The 20,330-nt window shown below is 49.5% G+C and overlaps 10 protein-coding genes and 1 non-coding gene across 14 annotated transcripts; 6 read left to right on the top strand and 5 right to left on the bottom strand.

Annotated features, from left to right (window-relative positions):
• Positions 1 to 39: 39 nt before the first annotated feature.
• LOC9650756 (2-C-methyl-D-erythritol 2,4-cyclodiphosphate synthase, chloroplastic) lies at positions 40 to 1,088 on the top strand. The gene is made up of 4 exons (XM_002968884.2): positions 40 to 157; positions 244 to 479; positions 554 to 684; positions 736 to 1,088. Exons 1-4 carry the CDS (start codon positions 72 to 74, stop codon positions 967 to 969), a joined length of 687 nt encoding a protein of 228 aa, XP_002968930.2. The 5' UTR covers positions 40 to 71; the 3' UTR covers positions 970 to 1,088.
• Positions 1,023 to 2,332, bottom strand: LOC112345981 (flocculation protein FLO11-like). Its single transcript, XM_024673876.1, has 3 exons — positions 1,838 to 2,332; positions 1,477 to 1,680; positions 1,023 to 1,415 (listed from the first exon to the last, which is right to left on the bottom strand). Exons 1-3 carry the CDS (start codon positions 2,330 to 2,332, stop codon positions 1,023 to 1,025), a joined length of 1,092 nt encoding a protein of 363 aa, XP_024529644.1.
• Positions 2,265 to 4,123, bottom strand: LOC112346049. The gene is made up of 9 exons (XM_024674063.1): positions 4,010 to 4,123; positions 3,271 to 3,957; positions 3,145 to 3,214; positions 2,900 to 3,093; positions 2,793 to 2,840; positions 2,651 to 2,739; positions 2,518 to 2,580; positions 2,421 to 2,463; positions 2,265 to 2,361 (listed from the first exon to the last, which is right to left on the bottom strand). Exons 1-8 carry the CDS (start codon positions 4,121 to 4,123, stop codon positions 2,430 to 2,432), a joined length of 1,299 nt encoding a protein of 432 aa, XP_024529831.1. The 3' UTR covers positions 2,265 to 2,361; positions 2,421 to 2,429.
• Positions 4,124 to 4,204: 81 nt separating this feature from the next.
• On the top strand, positions 4,205 to 5,162 carry LOC112346052 (probable signal peptidase complex subunit 2). Its single transcript, XM_024674072.1, has 5 exons — positions 4,205 to 4,338; positions 4,400 to 4,551; positions 4,607 to 4,688; positions 4,757 to 4,899; positions 4,963 to 5,162. Exons 1-5 carry the CDS (start codon positions 4,246 to 4,248, stop codon positions 5,066 to 5,068), a joined length of 576 nt encoding a protein of 191 aa, XP_024529840.1. The 5' UTR covers positions 4,205 to 4,245; the 3' UTR covers positions 5,069 to 5,162.
• Positions 5,077 to 7,274, bottom strand: LOC9650755 (sulfoquinovosyl transferase SQD2). Its single transcript, XM_002968598.2, has 11 exons — positions 6,905 to 7,274; positions 6,787 to 6,853; positions 6,662 to 6,732; positions 6,460 to 6,577; positions 6,344 to 6,417; positions 6,239 to 6,294; positions 6,087 to 6,170; positions 5,952 to 6,039; positions 5,812 to 5,889; positions 5,698 to 5,754; positions 5,077 to 5,642 (listed from the first exon to the last, which is right to left on the bottom strand). Exons 1-11 carry the CDS (start codon positions 7,246 to 7,248, stop codon positions 5,135 to 5,137), a joined length of 1,545 nt encoding a protein of 514 aa, XP_002968644.1. The 5' UTR covers positions 7,249 to 7,274; the 3' UTR covers positions 5,077 to 5,134.
• Positions 7,275 to 7,303: 29 nt separating this feature from the next.
• On the bottom strand, positions 7,304 to 8,192 carry LOC112346051. 2 transcript variants are annotated; one of them, XM_024674070.1, is made up of 3 exons: positions 8,067 to 8,192; positions 7,616 to 8,023; positions 7,304 to 7,555 (listed from the first exon to the last, which is right to left on the bottom strand). In XM_024674070.1, the coding sequence occupies exons 1-3, from the start codon at positions 8,139 to 8,141 to the stop codon at positions 7,397 to 7,399; spliced, it is 642 nt and encodes a 213-aa protein (XP_024529838.1). In that variant the 5' UTR covers positions 8,142 to 8,192; the 3' UTR covers positions 7,304 to 7,396. The 2 variants fall into 2 exon arrangements, with proteins under 2 accessions (XP_024529838.1, XP_024529839.1); XM_024674071.1 differs by having other exon boundaries at positions 7,616 to 8,005; positions 8,067 to 8,184.
• A 45-nt stretch (positions 8,193 to 8,237) lies between these two features.
• TRNAT-CGU lies at positions 8,238 to 8,309 on the top strand. The gene has a single exon. It is a non-coding gene; the product is annotated as a tRNA-Thr (tRNA).
• A 4-nt stretch (positions 8,310 to 8,313) lies between these two features.
• On the bottom strand, positions 8,314 to 9,675 carry LOC9651506 (geranylgeranyl pyrophosphate synthase, chloroplastic). The gene has a single exon (XM_002968597.2). The coding sequence runs from the start codon at positions 9,526 to 9,528 to the stop codon at positions 8,428 to 8,430; it is 1,101 nt and encodes a 366-aa protein (XP_002968643.2). The 5' UTR covers positions 9,529 to 9,675; the 3' UTR covers positions 8,314 to 8,427.
• A 158-nt stretch (positions 9,676 to 9,833) lies between these two features.
• Positions 9,834 to 11,603, top strand: LOC112345980 (pentatricopeptide repeat-containing protein At4g02750-like). The gene has a single exon (XM_024673875.1). The coding sequence runs from the start codon at positions 9,834 to 9,836 to the stop codon at positions 11,601 to 11,603; it is 1,770 nt and encodes a 589-aa protein (XP_024529643.1).
• A 174-nt stretch (positions 11,604 to 11,777) lies between these two features.
• Positions 11,778 to 14,590, top strand: LOC9651505 (protein ACTIVITY OF BC1 COMPLEX KINASE 1, chloroplastic). Of its 2 annotated transcripts, XM_002968883.2 has the most exons (14): positions 11,778 to 12,038; positions 12,096 to 12,302; positions 12,357 to 12,446; positions 12,496 to 12,639; positions 12,699 to 12,863; positions 12,929 to 13,069; positions 13,132 to 13,311; positions 13,370 to 13,565; positions 13,623 to 13,750; positions 13,813 to 13,884; positions 13,949 to 14,058; positions 14,114 to 14,261; positions 14,329 to 14,398; positions 14,461 to 14,590. In XM_002968883.2, exons 1-14 carry the CDS (start codon positions 11,796 to 11,798, stop codon positions 14,523 to 14,525), a joined length of 1,959 nt encoding a protein of 652 aa, XP_002968929.1. In that variant the 5' UTR covers positions 11,778 to 11,795; the 3' UTR covers positions 14,526 to 14,590. The 2 variants fall into 2 exon arrangements, 1 of the variants encoding a protein (XP_002968929.1); XR_002992239.1 differs by lacking the exon at positions 14,461 to 14,590 and having other exon boundaries at positions 13,949 to 14,063.
• LOC9651504 (general transcription and DNA repair factor IIH helicase subunit XPD) lies at positions 14,590 to 18,151 on the top strand. 2 transcript variants are annotated; one of them, XM_024673753.1, is made up of 12 exons: positions 14,590 to 15,420; positions 15,482 to 15,564; positions 15,625 to 16,028; positions 16,097 to 16,290; positions 16,341 to 16,521; positions 16,574 to 16,698; positions 16,752 to 16,841; positions 16,896 to 16,974; positions 17,023 to 17,099; positions 17,167 to 17,275; positions 17,325 to 17,452; positions 17,513 to 18,151. In XM_024673753.1, the coding sequence occupies exons 1-11, from the start codon at positions 14,606 to 14,608 to the stop codon at positions 17,424 to 17,426; spliced, it is 2,259 nt and encodes a 752-aa protein (XP_024529521.1). In that variant the 5' UTR covers positions 14,590 to 14,605; the 3' UTR covers positions 17,427 to 17,452; positions 17,513 to 18,151. The 2 variants fall into 2 exon arrangements, with proteins under 2 accessions (XP_024529521.1, XP_024529522.1); XM_024673754.1 differs by having other exon boundaries at positions 17,498 to 18,151.
• Positions 18,152 to 20,330: the final 2,179 nt, after the last annotated feature.

Here is a 20,330-nt window from a genome sequence, read left to right as displayed (position 1 = left end):
ATGCTCCAAAAATCCCTCTTTTATAAGCCATGGCAGCAGCATTGCGACTCTCTAGGTAAGAGAGCAGGAGAATGGCGACCATGATGCAACAAGGGACGTCCTTGGCGGCGGCTTCGTCTCTGTTCCAGCACAAGGAAATTCGAGCAGCGACTTGTGGGTAAGCCCGAATTTCCGAGAGCTTTGGTGGTGAATTCATTCTAGCGAGCGCATGTTTTACGATGGCGTTGAATCGTTCGCTCGTAGTCCGAGCAGGGTCGAGCTGAGCAGGAGAGTTTCCAGAGCAGCTCGTGGAACCATTTGTTGCGCATCAACGACGACCGTGGAAGTCGAAACCGGAAGAACGGCTTCCATAAGTGCACCTGTGCTCCCCTTCCGAGTTGGACACGGCTTTGACTTGCATCGGCTGGAACCCGGACTGCCCCTCACGATTGGTGGAATAGACATTCCTCACGATCGCGGATGCGAAGCTCACTCCGATGGTAGAGTTGTCATCCTGTTCTTTTAAACCCATGGGTGTTGTTATTTTCGTTGTCTCAAACTTTGAACTGCACAGGTGATGTGTTGCTACACTGCGTTGTGGACGCCATCCTAGGTGCACTTTCGTTGCCGGATATCGGACAGCTCTTCCCGGACACAGATCCCAGATGGCGTGGAGCAGCTTCCTCTGTTTTCGTGAAAGAAGCGGTAAGCCCGTCGTCATTCTGTTTGCCTCCATGTAAACGTAGAGATCTTCAGGTGAAGCGCATGCATGAAGCCGGATACGAGCTGGGAAACCTCGACGCCACCTTGATCCTGCAAAGGCCAAAGTTAAGCCCACACAAAGAAGAAATCCGAGCCAACCTTTGCAGTCTTCTCGGAGTGCACCCGTCTGTAATCAATATCAAGGCCAAAACGCACGAAAAGGTTGACAGCCTCGGTGAGAATCGGAGCATTGCTGCACACACGGTTGTCCTTTTGATGCGAAGATAGACGGCGTGAAACACGTTTTCTGCTGCTACATCTGTCCCTCCCAAAACAAACTTTTACTTCTTTGCTGCTTGTTGTTGCTCCCTTCTTTTGGCTATAAGTTTCATCACTTGACTGGCTGACACAACTCTGTTGCTGGTGCTCACTGACATGGGCATACCGGACCTGGAAAGTCCCGCTGGTGCTGACATTGGCTTATCGTGGTGGTAAATAGTGGATCCTCTTATGAGTGAACCTTTGTTCTTCGACTGTCCCACGTCGCCCGATGACAGCATTGTATGGAATCCAGACGTTGGGTTGTAAACGAAAATAAGTCCGACGTCTCCCTCAGGAGCCAATGGTTCTTCTGGGCGTCGTGTCGCAGTAACAGGAATCGGAACAGCGTGAGCCTCGTGCTTTTCAGCCCAGTTACGAGTCCGGTAATAGTTGAGTTGCTTCTTGGATTTTTCCTGTCATGAACAAGCCCAGTTTGTGCGTCAAAAACTTTTTTGGTCCCAAGCTAAGACTTACCAGCTCTTTGTGAAGCATGTTGACTTTGGAGGAATCGCCGTCCAGCGCAGGAGACTCTGAAGGACTTCCTGTTGCTGGTGTTGCTGGGCTTGAAGTTGGTGTTGTAGTTGGTGTTTCTGGTCTGGCACTAACTTTGTCCGCGACTGTTGGTTTGGGTGTTGGAACTGGAGTGGGTGGCTTCTCAGGCTTCTCGGCAGCCTTAGCCTGGTGTGCACACAACATTTCTAATTTGAATGAATCCAAATAAATCACGCACCTCCAAGTGTGTCGTAGACACGTGTGGTTCATCAGCGAAGTCACGATGATCATCCATCTGAAATTAAAACATGGTCAGAGGAAGATATAAGAAGGATGAAGTTACCAGGGACGATACTGTAATCGAATCAGTTTGAACAGCTTTATCCTTCCTTGCAGGACGTCTAACTCTCTTGTCACTTCCATCATCTCGACTTTCAATAATCTTCGTCTTGTCGTCCTGGATGATCTGTATAAGATTTTTACCCTGGCTTGCAGTTTCACTTCTAGTTGTCGACCTCGAGTCGGGAGTCTGACTTCCAGAGGCAGATAGAGGACTAGGACTACGCCGGTCGTCGTCTCCTTTGCCTAACTTCGGGCTGGGTGACTTCCTTGGGTAGACTTTTGACTGGATCCGAATCGGTGGCTTTGAAGCGGCCCCTTCACCTCCTTCTCGCATCGCTTCGGGACTTCTGCTTTTCCTTGGCTTCTTATTAGGATCTTCTGTGACCTCCCGTGTAGTTTTTTCTGCCTCACTTAAAGCTGAATCAGGTCTTGATGGAGGTAATTTTTGAAGCCCTTCAACGGCATCTGGTCCCAGTAGATTTTTCACTTTCACCATGTCGTGAAGATGTTTGCCGGCACTATTTCCTGCCAGCAAAGAACAAAACTTTTGAGAAGCGGAGCAACGAATATAAGAAACTCTTTACCGGTTGCATTCAGCTGTTGCTCAAGTAGCTGATATCGTTCTTCCTGACAAACCAAAGAAACTCAAAATCAATGGGAAATCAAAGGAAAGCTTCGTACCAAACGTTCAGCAGATTCAAGATTTTGCGACACTGAGTCACCAAGAAGTTCGTAGTCTTCTTCCTGCGAATAAGTAGTAAACAATGCTTAAAGCCCATCCTATCACGGGACTTTCAGAATCAAGTGCATTTACCACTCAAGATATGTCCTTAAGCTGGTGAAGGAGAAACACACCAAGGACCGTAGTGCTGACATAAACTCCTGCGGCATGTTTTGAGATTCCTGCATTAACAGACAGACATAAGAACGCTCTTCTCTGTTACAGCCGAACTTACATCCAGGTCTTCCTTTCTCAAGCTCTGAATTTTGTTATTCAGGAAGTTCTGTCAACAAACATAGTGTCACCAAACGTTTACAAACCGTAGAACCAGATGATGAGAACCTTTTCTTGATACAGATTAGCCAGTCGATTTTGCAAATCTTCGTTCGCAAGCTGTAAAGCGATAGGTGGAGAGGCAGGAAGTCTCCAGTCACTTCCTCCCACGTTTTGCAGCCTCGACTTCATCTGTTCTGTAGACTCGGGCTTTAAACTCTGCCGGGACTCGTACTCTTTGCTCTTTTCTTCAGCCATAGCACCTGGACAGCAGGAATCCTCTCGTAAACACGAATAATAAACAGAGAGCCCACCCAGTTGTTCCATCCAGGACAGCAAGTCCCTCAAATCGATAGCCTGCTCATCAGTGTGCATCGCACCAACCTGGAAAGCACAAAAGAAAAATATAAAAAAGAGTCTCCATGCAGGCTTGAACTTACTAGCTTTCGGGCTTGCTTGACACTGATGCTTGTATGCGACATATACGGTGAATCCGCTTCTTGAGCAGCGGCGGCGGCAGATCCCTGGCCCTGCGATCGAGCTGGAGCTGACGCCGGTGCCTCTCTCGGAGGACATTCACCGAGCGAAAGGTCATGTAGCATTTGCGTTCGCAGACCGATACGGCTCATGGAATCCTTGATGAGAGCAAGGTACTCGTTCGGAGACTTGTCCATAACTCCAGGCTTCTTTTCGGGGCTATCGTCCTCGTCACTACTGCTGCTGGAGCTACCTTGAGCAACTGTGGTATCACTGTCAGCATCGAAGTCGAAAACCAGCCCCTCCAAATCTCCTGTATCCACGCACTCGTCCACCATGTAGCAGACATAACTCCTGCGCGAGCGTTGAGAGCCCGACTTGGAAGACCTCTTCTTTTTCCCATCCAGCAAATCCTCCAGCTGCTTCACAGCCTCCTCGGTGAATTGCTGGTCGTACTTACATCGCACACGACCGCAGCCAGGCACCCAATGCTTGTGGCGCGTGACATCGGTCTTGACACCAGTAAGGGAAGACAGCAAATTCGCTCCTTCCTTCTTCACAGTCGATCCTTTGAACTGAAACGGGCTGGGCGTGGTCTGCGATTTCGCAAAAGTGTCGTGCAGGAAGTTCTTCCCGCCATACGGTAAATCCTGCTCGACAATCCTAGCTTAGCACCGCTCCACTGCTCAAAGGAACACTTACATAGTCATGGATGTCGATGAACGGCAGCGTCGGCACTGGCGCCGAGAAACTGAGGTAGTGAAGATCATCCTTGCCGTAGAGATCCTTCTCGGGCGGGAGAGGAGCTTCGGCCATAGGAACCCTAAATGCGCAGCTGGGCTAAAACCCCGTTGGGCGGGAGATATCAGGAGAAGTGTGACGTGTATAAATCCATGTCATTACGGGAAATCCAGTCTTAGGGTTTACCGTCGCCGGCTATGGGGGAGGCGAAGGCCGCGGCCGCGGTTAAGAAGGTCAATCTCAGCGATCACTTCGCCATCAAGCGCATGCTCGATGAGACTGTGTCCGAGGTAGGAGCTCATGAGAATTTCGCTAGATCTGGGAGCTGAGAGCTGGATCCTCCGTTACCAGGTCATCGGCGACATGGGATTCAAGGAGAATGTGACGGTGAGCAACATGAAGCTGGGCCTTGGCTTTCTAGCCTGCCTCGTTGCTCTGGCAGCGCAGCTCTATCCCAAGAAATTCCCGGAGAACAAGCCAGTTCTACTCGTCTGCATTGCCTTATATCCTCAAATCTTTGTTTTGTTTCCTTTCTTGTTTCCTTGACACAGATCCCACGTATGTTGTCTTGAATCTCGCCATCCAAGCGATCGTCTACTTCAAGGAGAAGAACAACATAGTCGTCACGTATCCGTTCCCGGTACGTCACGATTGTTTTTTTTTTCTTCTTCTTTCTTGCGGGAGAGGACTCTAACTTGAGTTTTGCAGGGCTCGTTTACCAGTACTGGACTAGCAATATCGTCCAAGCTCCCCCGTCACTCGCCAAAGTATACTCTACGCATTGCGAGTGCTGATCCGGGTCACATCTCGGCCCATTCGCCGGTGGAGTTTACCAAGAGCGTTACAAAATGGTATGCTTGTCGTTTGGTTTGTCACGGTTGTATCCAACACAACACACTAATTTTGCTGCCCAGGTTCTCCAGCGAAGGAGTTTTTGCAGAGGCTTTGTTTTGGGAGGATGTCCGAAAGCTAGTAGAAGACTATGACAAAGACAGAAAGGAGATTAGCAAGTCGAAGTAAGTCAAGGCTGTCTTGAACATTGTCTCTTCTAAGTTTCTTAAACCGAAGGTAAAGAATACAGTCCAATCAAGTTGCACTTCCAACATTTCCACCAGACCAGCTTTGTTTCAAGTGTAGCTTCCTCATGACCCAAGCTAATCTTCTCAAAAACTGCTGCCTCCTCTTTCTCCAAAACCAGATCGCAGCCCCGTACTCCTCGTTCCGCACTTGTCTCGTGCTCGCTCTCCAGTCGAACTTCTCCACTTCTTTCCGCCCGGCGTCTCCAATCCTCTGCCGCAGCTCCTCGCAATCAAGCAAACTTCGCACCCTGTTCACGCACTCGTCCAAATCGCCAGGAGCATACAGGAATCCGGTCTCGCCACCCTCGCAGATAATGTCGGGAATGCCCCCCGCCCGAGCCGCAACCACGGGAACTCCGGAGGCCATTGCCTCGAGGACCACGAAGCCCAGCGTTTCCGACTCGGATGGCATCACGAACACGTCCGCACTGGCATAGGCTTGTGAGAGCTCTTCTCCTTGAAGCATTCCAGTGAAAACCACTGGCAAATCCGCGAACAATTCCTCCAAGTCCTTCCTGCAACGATGTGGACTCGCTAGAACAAGTTTAGCCATGAAATTCAGTGACTTACCTGGACGGTCCATCACCTACAAACGCAATCCTTGCGTCGGGTAGTCTCTGCATCACTCTAAAAGCACTGCAACGTGAGAAAACAGAAAACCGGTGGAAGTATTTCTTGACATACTTGTACAAGAACTCCAGGTTCTTCTCGACTCCCAGTCTTCCCACATAAATCGCTAGGCGACGCTCAGGTTCCCCACCGCTGAAAGTGATTTGCCAGTCAAGATCATGGAGATCGGAAGGAGAAAATGTACCGAAGCTTACGTGAGCCGGTTTCTCATAGCGTCACTTTTATATCGAGGATGGAATCTATCCGAGTCGACACCTTTGCGCCAAACACGAATCTTGTTGGCTGGAAAAGGATGGATTAGATGCAAACAAACATTGATTGCACTATACCTGTTGCTGCGCCAGCTGCTTTGAGCTCTTTTCCAAGAACACTGGAAGTTACCAGCGTAAGGTCTGCAGCTCGATGCAAGAATTCTGCACGACAGAAAAAGTTTTTTAAAAAAAATTAACATTTGATTTGGCTTGGGAAAGTGAAACTTTACTGATGATCAGCCACATTGGTTTGACGAGCCAGCTGAATGTGTACTTCGGTATATACCTGTTGATCAAACATTAACTTTGTAAAAGAAAAGCCAATAAGAGCTTACAAAGGGACATGAGTATGGTAGGACAACACAATAGGAATGTGGAGCAGCTTTGCAATCGCTAGAGCGCCGAAAACCTGCATCAAGAATTAAAATGTAGAAGAAAATCAAAACCATACCATTATTCCTGGAGAGGACGCATGAATTATATCGGGCTTGAAATGCGCAACTTCAGAGATGATGCGTGGGCTGAGAGCAAGCGACAGGGGAACGAGTTTGTAGAACGGGCAAGGAAAGCTTCACGAGAAAAGAGAAAAACACTTGTTTCAAAAGGAAAAAAAAAAGAAAAAACGTTTTTTCTTCGTAGAAATTGAGCATTACCTCCAGGAACCGATAACTTTGGCTCCATGAAACTCGGTGGGAACACCTTCGTGTGTCGTGATAATCAGCACCTGGAATTAAAGATTATAAACAGAACAAGAAGAAAAGCACGCAAAAGCACGAACCTCGTCCCCCATCTCTCTCAAATAGCGAATGAAATTCTGGAAGCGATTTTTATATCCAGAGACATAGCTGTGCCCAGCAAGACAATGAGAGAATGAGAGGAAAGAAATTGCTACTCACGCAAACGGAGACGGCTCCACGAAGAGAGCAATTCGGCGAGGCCCAATGGTACCAGTGTCCCGCTCCCGCCCCCGCTCCTCCACAGCATTGGCAACGGCATCCAGCTTCGACAATCTCCTCCTCCTCCTCTGCTTTCTCACCAAGCTCGGGCTCCAGAACGCAGCAGCACAGCTCTCCAGAGCACCACTTCTCGGCGGGGACAAGGCGAGAGGAAGAGACTGAAACGAGCAGCTGCTCGCGAGAGTGGATTGGAATGGAGAAAGCGGCGGCGGAGGTGGCAGAAGCGGTGGCGGAGGGAGCGGAAGGAATGGAGAGCAATGGAGAGGCACTCGAGTGCCCTGCATAGCTAGTGGCAGGCGCGGCCAAAAATCTCTTCTAGGGCGGAAGTGGAAGAACTACTAACTTTGAAAGAAGCACCAAGTGGATATTCCAAGGATCCCTGCCGGATATGCCCTCCTCAAATATCTCGAGAGTAGTACAACACTCGGAAGATCATCTCAGCCCACGCCAGATGAGATAGCAAGTCTGCCACAGCCCGCCATTCGCAAAGTGTGGAAGAATTATCCGTCCCCAGAAAGGATACGAGGGTCCGGGCATCTTGATCAATCCAAATCCAACGCCGATCACCACCAAGTGGAATGGAAATCCCTTCTGCAAGAGAACGAGGCGAGAAAAACTCGTCAAGTCAGTCGCTCGCAAGCGTGCACGTACCCGGAGACTTGGAGACACTTCTTTCGCAACCTCGTTCATGATCCCCGCGAGCGCAATCCCGAGGAGCATGGAGACTGGCACGAAGAGGGCCTTGCCATGGACGAGCGTGTAGGCGAGCTCGCTGGCGGAGGAGACGAGCAGCACAGGGATGGTGAGCCACTTGAGCGCCGTCCACACCAAGTCGGATAGCCTGGCGGCGAATCTCTTGGCGGCCACGTCCCACGGAAACGATCTGAGCGGGTCTTGTGGCTTTGATGCCGCTACCGCGCTCCTCGTCGCGGATTCCTCCCCAGTCTTACTCGCAGGCGACAAGGCGCGGGCGGAATCGCACCGCAGCAGTCTCCGATCCCTCCGCCATGCTAGAAATGTAGGAATCCTCACGCTCGTCCGCTGCAAGACGAAATCTCTCTGTGGCGATGGATCAAACAAATGCGGCTAGGTTTAAGCTCACCCCAGGCCCTGATGTAGACGACGCCGCCACCAGCGCCGCTCCGGATGCTACGGACGAGAGCCCCGAGAGCGCCATGGCAAGCCCTAGGTAGCTCTTTATTCAAGTAAACATGGAAATACAAGAAGACACATCAATGTTCTAGGAAGGTGAGCGGATCTAGGATAAGTTAAGGCTTCCATAGCATAGTGGTATTGCGCTCGCTTCGTAAGCGAGAGGTCGTGAGTTCGATCCTCACTGGGAGCAAATCTTTAAAGTAAGCTTTGTTTGCCTTTAATTTTGAAAAAGAATAAGCCTTAAAAATGAGGTCGACTTTTTGACGCTTTCCTTTCGTATAAAGAATAAGCCCTAAAATGGCACACGGTCAATTTTGACGGTAGGCAATGTAGTCGGCCAGCGCGAGCAGTGGCGCCGCCCTCGACTCCCCAAACGCCGCCAGCTGCTGCTTGGCCTCCGCCAGGAGCTCCTCCGCGTAGTCGCGCGCCCCTTGCAAGCCCAGCAGCTTGGGATACGTGGTCTTGTCCGAGATCAAGTCCTTGCCCGCCGTCTTGCCCAGCTCCTGCGAGCTCTTGGTCACGTCCAGGATGTCGTCCACCACCTGGAACAGCAGCCCCACCGCCTGCGAGTAGCTCCGCACCCTGCCCACCTCCTCCTCGCTCGCGCCGCCCGCGATGGCGCCGCACACGCCCGCCGCCTCGAGCAGCTTGCCGGTCTTGTGGATGTGGATGTAGCGCAGCATGTCCAGGTCCACGCCCTCCTTGCCCTCGCAGGCGATGTCCACGATCTGGCCGGCCACCAGGCCCTGCGATCCCACCGCGCTGCCCAGCTCCGACACGATGCGCACCACTCGCTCCGCCGGCACGCCCGCGCTGCACCGCGCGATGTGCTCGAACGCGAGCGAGAGCATCGCGTCGCCCGCCAGCACCGCCGTGTCCTCGCCAAACGCCTTGTGGCAAGTGGGCTTGCCGCGGCGGAGATCGTCGTTGTCCATGCACGGGAGATCGTCGTGGATGAGGCTCATGGTGTGGATCATCTCCATGGCTATGGCGGACGGCATGGCCGCCTCCTGGGTGCCGCCGGGGATCATCTCGCTGGCGGCGATGCACAGGATGGGCCGCACGCGCTTGCCGCCCGCCAGCAGCGAGTAGCGCATGGCCTCGTGGATCTTGTCCGGGTAGCGCATCGGCAGCGCCTCGTCCAGCGCCGCGTTCACGGCCACGCCCTTGAATTGCAAGTAGGATTGGAGATCGAAGGAGGATTCACCTGTGCAGCTGTTCTTGACGTCCTGGAGCGTCCGCGACGCGGGGGTCGCCAGCATTCTCCATCTCGGCGGCGGCGAGAACTTCATGGGGCGCGAGCTGCCTGGAAAAGCCACCATGCCCTTGGCGAATTTGTGGTGGGAGGACGACTCATGGGGATTTCCGAGCTGCGTGCTAGGGTGGTGTGAGCAGCACAAGACCGCCATAGCTATAATCCTTGCGGATGATAGAGAGATAGAGAGATAGATGGGATAGATGGATACCCCCTTGTCCTCCGCTGCTTTTTTGCTTAAATTGCTCTCCTGGGCCCTGGCGCTTGGCTTGCAGCTCACTCGAGATTCCCCTCCACATATATTCTCGCCTTTTAACAGTGGAGCTGGAGTGGAACGAACTCGTCCGCCACACAGTCAACGTTGTCACCGGAAGCTAACAAACATTCGTCCATGCCAACTTTGAATCGCAGTGTGCACGATGACTGCGTAGCGAAATCTTTTTTATTCGCTTGCCACAGATGTCAACAGTCGACACTTCGTTTCGAGACGAATGCGCCCTCTTGGCTTCTCTGCTTAGAAAATGCGCGCGGGCCAAGGATCTAGCACAAGGCACTCTCGTTCACGGCCGAATTGCAGCATCGCACCACCACTCTCGAAACAGATACCTCGGCAATCTCATCGTTCAGATGTATGGGAGCTGTGGGAGCATTCAGCGCGCGGTGGCGGCCTTCGAGAGCATAGACAGGCCTAATGTTTTTTCGTGGACTGTCATGATCACCGCATATGCCCAAAATGGGTATCTTGTCGAAGCTCGAGAGCTCTTTGATACGATGCCAGACAAGGATGTAGTGGTGTGGAATGTGATGCTGAAGATCTACTCTCAAAACGGTCTCATGTTTAAAGCTCGGGAAATCTTTGACGCAATGCCGCAGCGGGACGTCGTGTCTTGGACTGCTCTTGTTTCTGGACATGCCCGAAACGGGCATATGGAAAGAGCTTGCAGTGTCTTCGCCAGGATGCCAATGAAGAATCTGGTCTCCTGGAACACCGTCATAACGGTTTATGCGCAGCTCAGGGACTTGGATAGATGCAAGGCGGTCTTTGATCAGATGCCCGAGAGAGATGCCGTGTCTTGGAATGCATTGATCTCGGCATATGCCCAAAACGGGCATATCGAGCAAGCAAACAAGCTCTTTGATTCAATGCCTTTCAGAAAGGATATAGCCTCTTGGAATGTGATGCTTGCTGCGTATGGTGGACAGGAAATGACCGGGGCTGCGTTTCGGCTACTGGCGTCAATGGATTTGGAAGGCACCGTGCAAGCCGACAGAATGACATTCGTCGCAGTTCTCCAGGCCGCCGCCAGTGCTGAAATGTTTGTTCGTCTTGCCCACGATGAGATCACACTCAGGGGGATGGAGTCCGACACGATGTTGACCGCAGCTCTCGTTAGCGCTTATGCACGGTGTGACTTGAGCGAACGAGCTAAAGACGTGTTCGATAGAGCGGCACACAAGAACACAGTGTCGTGGACTGCTATGATCGCAACTTACACCCGGGCTGGACGATTCAAGGATGCTGTGCGACTCTTTAGCGTCATGGACCTGGAAGGAGTTCCTGTAGACGGTGTCGCCGTCGTAGCAGCTCTCGAGGCTTTTGGAAGATTGGGAGAACTGGAAGCGTGTAGGATCTTTCACCATTCCATCGTCAATGGCATGGAGATTGGAGGAGGAGTCGCTGTAGGCAACGGACTCGTGAGCATGTATGCAAAGTGTGGAAGCATGGAAGCGGCTAGAAGCGTGTTCGACGGAATGAGGAAACGCGACATAGTCACTTGGAATGCTGCGGTCGCAGGGTATGCAAAGAACGGCCAAGCAAGCCAAGCTTTCGAGCTTTTCAGGACACTGGAGCTGGAGAGTATCCACCAGCCAAACGGGGCAACTTTCAGTGCTCTTCTGCTGGCTTGCAGCCACGGAGGCTTCTCAGAGGACGGCTGCCAGTACTTTGGCGGCATGAAGCACGACTATGGAGTTTCTCCTGCCGTCGAGCACTGCATTTCCATGGTGGATCTCCTGGGTCGCTTGGGCCTGCTGGAACAGGCGGAGGAACTGCTTCTAAACTCCGTCGAGTGCGAGAGGGATGGCTGGATTTCTTTGATCAGTGCTTGCAAACTTCACAAAGATGCCAAGCTCGCAGCAAAAGCCGCTGGCGTCCATGTCATGCCGGAGTCGGACGGTGCCCGTTTCGTGCTGATGCAAAACACGCTCAAAATGGATGCAACCAGCTAGGAAGGAGCGTTGCAAAAATCTTCCATGGCGGTGGAGTCCATCCCTCTTGTCACTCATACAAGTGGTGCATTTCCTGGATGAGAAAATGCGATGAGAAATGAATGGATATGATCCAAAAGGGCTGTGGGCTTTTTAACGGGGTCTACGTGGACATGTTTTGCCCAGAAAGTGTGGCTCTTTTTCACTGCCAACATGGAGGTAGCAGCAACACCGGCAATTGGAAGCAGTGCCAGGCTCCGAAATGTTCCTCCACACTCGATCAGTGGTCGGACGAGGAAAAGGAGCTGTGTGATCTGCCGGGTCGCTACAGCTCCGCTCAGAATCAAGTCGGGTCTCAATGGCTCTGCCACTGCTTTCCCCTCGACCGAAGCACTCGAGGAGCTGGACTTGGAGCGAGGAGCTTGCAATCTCTTGAGAAAGTACACACCGGAACTGGTAAGTCTCGAGATCGCGGACTCTTTCTTCCTTACGCCTAGTGTTTGGAGCAAACAGGTTCGCCAAAGAGTGCTTGAGTCGAGGGAGTCATTTGCCTCCGTTGTTGGGCGATGCGTGGAGATCATATGGAGGCTCGGACTGTACTGGGCGAGCCTTTCCTACGATTGTCTGGTTGGAAGAGACGACGAAATGGTGCCCGTTCGTGCTGCACAGCTCAGGACTTTGCTCTGCGATCTAGGACCCTCGTTTGTAAAGGCTGGACAGGTATGAAGAATTTCTTGCGTGTTTCATGGATTTTGAAACTCGGTTGTTTTGCAGGTTCTTGCGAACAGGCCCGATATCGTTCGACAGGATTACATGAACGAGTTGTGCACACTCCAGGATGACGTTCCATCGTTCCCAAACCAGGTCTTGCTATTAAGCTTGTTTCGTATTGGTTTTCATTTTCTTCTCCCAGATTGCATTCAGCATCATCGAGAGCGACCTTAACATGCCTCTGGAGAAAGCTTTCCGGAAAATCTCGGCACAGCCAGTTGCCGCAGCTAGCCTTGGTCAAGTATACCGAGCAACGCTTCTTTCTGGAGAGGAAGTCGCCGTCAAGGTACTCGCTTCCTTTCTTAAACTTTCTCGCTTACATCTTTCTCCACTGCTGGTTTGTAGGTCCAGAGACCTGGCATCGAGCCTATAATTTACAGAGATTTGTTTCTGTTTAGAACCCTTGCATCTTTCTTGAACGGCATTAGCACAAAGAAGCTTGGATGTAATGCTGAGTTGATTGTCGACGAGTTTGGAGAGAAGCTGCTAGAAGAGCTCGACTACACTCTTGTAAGTTAAATCCTTCCCCGTCTTCTTCTTGATTGCTAATTCTTGAAATCTTTTTCCTGAGACAGGAAGCACGAAACCTTGAGGACTTCTACAAGAACTTTAAGAATGATCTGACCGTGAAGATCCCTCTCGTGTACAAGAGCTTCTCCGGCTCTCGTGTTTTGGTGATGGAGTGGATTGACGGAATTCGCTGCACTGATCCTCAGGTTCGTCATTTAGTTGTTTGTAGAGATTCTCGACCTCACGCTTATATGTTGCGCCTCTCCAGGCTATAACTGATGCTGGTATCGACGTGCCAGCCTTTATCACTGTTGGTGTGAGCGCAGCTCTAAGGCAGCTTCTTGAGTTTGGTCTTTTTCATGGCGATCCTCACCCCGGAAACATTTTTGCAATGCGTGATGGCCGCATTGCTTACGTTGATTTTGGCAATGTAGCACAGCTCACACAGGTATCTTTTTCGCAGAGACACTTTATTATATCCTGCTTACAGGCCGTCGTTCATGCAGAGAAATAAGCAAATTCTCATTGATGCGGTCGTTCACGCCGTTAACGAAGACTACGTGGAAATGGCCAACGATTTCTCTAGACTTGGATTTCTTGCACCGGGAACGGACATAACACCTATTGTTCCAGCTCTGGAGGCGATCTGGGGAAACTCAATGGGGAAGGGTCTTGCGGATTTTAACTTCCGCATTGTTACAAGTATGCAAGCTGTTCTTCTCGTGATTCTTGATGTGGTTCTTTTGCTTTTGTTCACAGAACAATTCAATGAGCTTGTGTACCAGTATCCTATTCGTATACCTGAGAAGTATTCGCTAGTCATCCGCTCGCTACTAACACAGGAAGGAATTTGTTTGACGCTCCAGCCAGATTTTAAGTTTCTCGAGGTAAGCTTCTCTTCACTTTTTCTATCTTCAACTCACACGCAACAAAAAAAAAATTCCCTCAGGTAGCTTATCCATACGTAGCAAAGAGACTCTTGACTGATCCCGAGCCATACCTGCGGGAGAGATTGCTGCAAGTAAGAAAATCTCATCTCTAGATTTTTGCGAGATTCTAAAGTAACTCTCACATTTGTTATCTAGGTGCTGTTCAAGGATGGCATGTTTCAGTGGAACCGGCTGGAGAACTTGATCATGCTTGCCAGAGAGCAAGTAGCGATGATGAGTCGCAACCCTAGCGTCCGAAGTCAAAAGCAAGGTCACTTTTTTTCCATCGGATTAGAAGCTCAATGTTTTGTGCTGCTGCAGGTCTGCCACGGCTTCTCAAGGCCAGGTTCCCAAGCTCGATCTCACAGACACCATCAAAGACGGTGTGAGAGTTGTCATCACCGATCCCGAAATCCGGCGCCAGCTCCTATTGGCTTTCACCGAGGACTCGAGGCTTCATGTTGACGAAGTGAGTGATGCTCTCTCTACTCACGATGGAGTGGAGTTCCTGAATAATGAGATTTGGGTTGCTGCAGGTTCTGGACGTCTACCGGCTGGTCGAGAAAGATTTGGATCCAGCTGCATTGGCTCTCGATGTCTTGCAAGGTTTGTGATCTCTCCATCAACATAAAGTAGCTATTGATATTTGTTTCTTATCTTCTGAGCAGGAATCCCTGCGGCTGCTCGGGATTTCATCCTGTCTTGGAGCAATGCAGTGCTTGCGGATCAGTGAAAGCAAGAGAAGAAGATAGAGCCGGTTATGTAATTTTCCAGTAAATAGAGGGGGGGTTTTTGTTAGGGTTCTTGAGAGTTATGAAGTTTGTGATCGAGGGGCTCACCGTCTACTTCCCCTATGAGTTCATCTATCGCGAGCAGTATGCGTACATGGTGGAGCTCAAGCACGCGCTCGACGCCCGCGGCCATTGCCTCCTGGAGATGCCGACGGGCACGGGTAAGACGATCACGCTCCTCTCCCTCATCACCAGCTACCAGCTCGCCAATCCCTCGCTCGCCAAGCTCATCTACTGCACGCGCACCGTGCACGAGATGGAGAAGGTGCTGGACGAGCTCCGCCGCCTCCACCTCTACCAGGAGAAGGAGATTGGCAGCAGCCGGGCCAAGATCCTGGCGCTGGGCTTGAGCTCCCGGAAGAACCTGTGCATCCATCCCGTGGTGAGCGGCGAGACCTCCAGGGAGAGCGTCGACGCCGGCTGCCGAAAGTTGACGGCGTCGTGGGTGAGAGCCGCCGCCGAGACCAACCTCGACATTGAGACGTGCTCCTTCTACCAGGGATATGAGAAGCAAGGCAGCGAGCAGCCATTGCCTCCCGGCGTCTACACTCTTCACGACCTCCGAGTGTATGGCAGGCAGCGGGGCTGGTGTCCATACTTTCTGGCCAGGCAGATGATCCAGTTTGCGAATGTGGTGGTGTACAACTATCAGTACCTCCTCGACCCCAAGGTGTCGGGGATCATCTCCAAGGAGATGCAAAAGGAGTGCATCGTCGTCTTTGACGAGGCTCATAACATTGACAACGTTTGCATCGAGGCGCTCAGCGTCAACTTGCGGCAAAACAATCTCGATGGCGCCAGCAGGAACATACACAAGCTCAACCAAATCATCTCCAGGTTTTTCTTCTTTTTCCGTTTTTTCCCTGTGAAACCATGTTTATCTTGTCGTGTCTTCCAGATTCAAGGAAACCGATGCCAACCGTCTGCGGCAGGAGTATAACAGGCTCGTAGAAGGTCTGGCGCAGCAAGGAAATCTCCATGGTAATGTTGGAAACAACGAAGTTTGCTAAAGGCTCCTTTCTTGCTTCGCTCGTTCTTTAGGTTCGGATAATTGGCTTGCCAACCCCGTTCTCCCAGAAGACATTCTGCGTGAGGCTGTGCCCGGGAACATACGACGAGCAGAACACTTCGTAGCGTTTTTACAGAGAGCGGTACAATACCTCCGCGAGCGGCTGGACACGGACACGGTAGTGAAAGAGGGTCCTGTTTCTTTCACGACTACGATGAGCACTGCAGCGGGGCTGGACCAGAAAGCGCTCAAGTTTTGCTACGACCGCTTGCACTCCCTTTTGCTGACGCTGGAGGTGACCGAGATTGACGAGTTCCTGCATGTACAAACCGTCTGCAACTTCCTTACTCTCGTTGGCACCTACACTCGCGGTTTCTCCATCATCATCGAACCTTATGACGAGCGTATGCCTCATATTCCAGATCCAGTCTTGCAAGTACGTGTTTTCCTGCTTCGTTTTTTTCCGATCATTCGGACCAAACGCCTCGGTTTGTTTGGTTGCAGCTAAGCTGTCTAGATGCGTCTCTCGCCATCAAACCCGTGTTTGACCGTTTTCAGTCCGTGGTAATAACTTCAGGAACGTTAAGTCCCATCGATCTCTACCCGCGGTTGCTTAACTTTAACCCGGTCATTATCCACAGTTTCACAATGACTCTAACAAGGGACTGCTTGTGTCCGATGATCCTCGCGCGAGGAAGGTACTATTTTGTTTTCACTGTCGTGAGTATCTCACAGGACTTGTTTACAGTGATCAACTTCCGGTGAGTTCAAAGTTTGATATGCGGAGCGACCCTGGTGTGGTCCGAAATTATGGACGCCTCTTGCTCGAAATGGTGGCCACTGTCCCGGATGGAGTGGTATGTTTCTTTGTAAGTTATTCATACATGGACGGGATAATCAACAGCTGGAATGAGATGGGAATCTTACAGGTGAGATTTTTCAGGTTATTGGCATTCCTGTACGTGCAAGTGCTGGTTTCAGGAGGTTATGCAACATAAGTTGGTGTTCATAGAAACGCAAGACTATGTTGAAACTACTTTGGCCTTGGAGAACTTCCGTCAAGCCTGTGATTGTGGCCGTGGAGCCGTATTTTTCTCAGTCGCTAGGTTTGTTAGCTTTTCTGGCATCTTTTACTTGGCAAAAACATTGTTCTATGTAGGGGGAAAGTTGCAGAAGGTATTGACTTCGATCGACATTATGGTCGCCTTGTCATAATGTTTGGGGTGCCGTTTCAGTATACACTGAGCAAGTAAGTTGTACACGCATATCCAAAACGATGAATCTCCCTCTTTTCGATTCCCAGAATATTGAATGCGCGCCTGGAGTATTTGCGAGATACATTTCAGATAAAGGAGGGAGACTTTCTCACCTTCGATGCTGTGGCAAGTTCTTTACGTTCTGTTCTCCGCTTATTCGTTTACCTGTACCAGAGACAAGCTGCTCAATGCGTAGGCCGTGTCATTCGCTCAAAAGCAGATTACGGAATGATGATATTTGCAGACAAGAGGTTATCCCCTGTCGTTTCTTTTTCTTTTTTCCTTTTCTTTTTTCTAATTTTGTTGACATTGAAACAGGTATAACCTTCCTAACAAACGAAACAAGTTGCCGCAGTGGATTCAATCTCAGCTACGGGAAGAGCACCTAAACCTGAGTACTGATATGGCAGTCCACATTGCCCGAGAAGTACAGAAAATATTATCAAAGCGTGGGTTGAATGCTTTTCATTTTACAGTTTTTGCGGCGGATGGCTCAACCATCAGACCCTCAGGTCAGCAAATCAACACTGCTGTCACAAGAAGATCTGGAGAAGATGGCTGCGATGCCAAACTTCTAGCTTCCAACCAGGTTTCTTCGGATCTTGTTAGTATCAGTCTATTTTGATGTTTTGACTGGTATTCACGTCAGTCTTTTCTTCCCAAGGCAAAAACGTTGGGGCTGCGGACCAGGACAGAAACCAAATGGTTTGAAAGGAAGCGAGCGAGCGAGGCTTCTTGAAGCCTGCAAAGCGTACGTTATGTCCTTCCACCATACATCATTGTCAAGCGTCGCCTGGTCACGAGAAGGATTTTTTACAATGCTCTTTCCGTACACAACTCTCGTCGATCGCCTCAGGCAGTATCTGTCGGCTAATGTGGAGTTCGGCCAGAACATGGGCCAGAACGTCTATGCTCGAGTCACGCTTTCCATTATCGGGGGTGTGCTAGGAGCCACCGAGGTCGTCAACTCAGCAAGGGACGTGTGATCGAATTTATGGACGAGGTCAGGGTCGGACGGATTGGTAACCATTGCACTGCGATACGTTGGACTTCGCCACGAGACGCTCGAGCCCGAGCCCGACGAGAACAATGCCGATCTCCTCGTCATCAAAGAGTAGATTTGGGATAGATTCAAGCCACATGTTGACGATGATAGGCACGACTGCTAGATCTACATGACGACCCTGGTGAGTAGCTTCATGAGAGGTAAAGTTCCAGCATCGTATCTTAGTAGTGGCAACAGCATCACTTCTGTCAGTGGAGGGTTCCGATTGACAATGCAAACAGATACTTAGGGTTGTAAGGAGATCTGACATACACCGGCACGACAAGGACTGTTACGTGATCATGTACAGGGACGGGGATAGTATCATCTGGTGCCGTGTGGGATACCAAGTCCTACCCAAGGCGTATGTTCTCGGGGTTTCCAACGAAGGGTACGTTGCAATCTATAGAACGACGCTTGTGGCAGTCAAACTAACCAGTCTCTATTATATCAACTCAATACTGACGGCACAACACCAACTTCCTCCACTGGGAAGTCTTAGCCTGATGGCGAATTCTACGACCCTCGTTGCATGCACACCAGACACACATTAGAATTCCGCTACACGCTCACAGCCTTGAAATCAAGGAAATTTTGCTGGCATCAGACTTGGAGAACAGAACTTGGCATTCTTGGCTGCGAGAATTAGAGTGCTGGAACGAGATATCAGGTGCTACTTTTCTTTCCAAGTTCATTCAGGAGGCTATGCAACATAAGTTGGTGTTCATCGAAATGCAGGAAACTACTTTAGGTAGAAGGTATTGACTTTGATCAACAACTTGTTATAATGTTCGCTGAGCAAGTAATATCAGAAATGCGCAGCCATTTCAGCCTTTCCACTAGAAAGTTTAAGGAATAGCTGCAAAAAAAAGTGTTTTTTTTTGCTGTAAGGTTACCTCAAATATTCTTTAATTTATTTTGCAGGAGTCCCAACAGAACGTTTTGCTAGCCAGGTTTTCCACTCCAAAATGATACAAAATTTGAGCTTGTTAATCTTAAATACTTTCATGTTCTTGGATGTAACTGCAAAACACTGAGAGGCATTGGATTGCTGTATATAATATATGGTTTGAGATGAAAAGAAAAAGATATGGAAATGTATAATAATACAATGTGTTGTATTTGAATAAAAAAAGCTAGTTATGTGAGGTCCAAGTGTATAACTATAATGTTATATATTAATATTAGTTGTGCAGCATTTAATTGGTAGTTTAGCAGCAAACTGTTAGACCTTCCCTTTGGTATAAATAGGGATAAAATAGTTTTTCTTATAAAGTGATTATCCCTTTATTAGTTGGGTTAAAATGAGAGAGATAAGCTGCATTACATATGGTATCAAAGCAAATGGCACAAGTTATTTAAATTATAATATACCTTTGAGTAAGGTATATTTTTACCTCTAAAATTGAAATTGTATGTATTGGGCATTAATTCATTTGTTGATCTTGTTCTTATCTTAAATTATTAAGTGATCTTGAAATTTTGATTGAAGTGATTTTAACTGTAAGCAACTAATTTTTCCATTATACTTTAATCACTTAATCACACCTTTGACCACTTGGAAAAGTCTCACTCACAACCTCCATAAATTCTATTTCTAACTTGAGAACTTAATACTCCCGTGAATGGCCTCTATACCACTTTACCTTTATACTTGGTCCAAATGCTTTACATGTCTAATCCTAAAACAAACACACAAAGATATTATAAATAGATCAACCCATTACACTAAGGCTATATCCACACTTTCGTTTCATGGTAGTCCAAGACCACCTATACTACAAACCCATCTCCTATGGACTAGGCCATCCGTCTATGAATGGTTATCCCTTGATAACCCTTAGGATGCTTGGAGATATGAGAACACTCTTCCCTAATATCCCTTCTTTAGTCCTCATTAAGTCTCATTTTGTTCACAGCAATGCTTGCCAACACTATGTAAACAACTAATTTTTCCATTCTACTTTAATCATTTAGCCACACTTTTGATCACTTAGAGGAGTCTCACTCACAACCTCCTTAAATCCTATTCCGGACTTAGGAACTTGTTAGTCCCAAGAATGGCCCCTATGCCACTCAACCTTTGCACTTGGTCCAAGTGCTCCACGTGTCTAGTCCCATGACCGAAACCCCAAAGTACCACTAACATACCAGCCCGTTACACTAAGGCCATGCCCATTCCCCTTGGTTACACCGGTGGTCCAACACCACTTGCACCACAATCCCGTCTTTCACAAACTGGGTTATCTGTCCACGAGTGGTCATCCCAGTGTAAGCAACTAAATTTTTCCATTCTACTTTAGTCACTTAACCACACCTCTGACCACTTGGAGGAGTCTCATTCACAACCTCCATAAGTCCCATTCAAGACTTGGGGCTTGCTAGCCCCAAGAATGGCATCTATGCCACTCAACCTTTGCACTTGGTCCAAGTGTTC

The sequence above is a fragment of the Selaginella moellendorffii genome, unplaced genomic scaffold (assembly GCF_000143415.4).
Source record: "Selaginella moellendorffii unplaced genomic scaffold, v1.0 SELMOscaffold_11, whole genome shotgun sequence".
NCBI lineage: Eukaryota > Viridiplantae > Streptophyta > Lycopodiopsida > Selaginellales > Selaginellaceae > Selaginella > Selaginella moellendorffii.
This window is presented reverse-complemented; position numbering and strand designations above follow the sequence as displayed.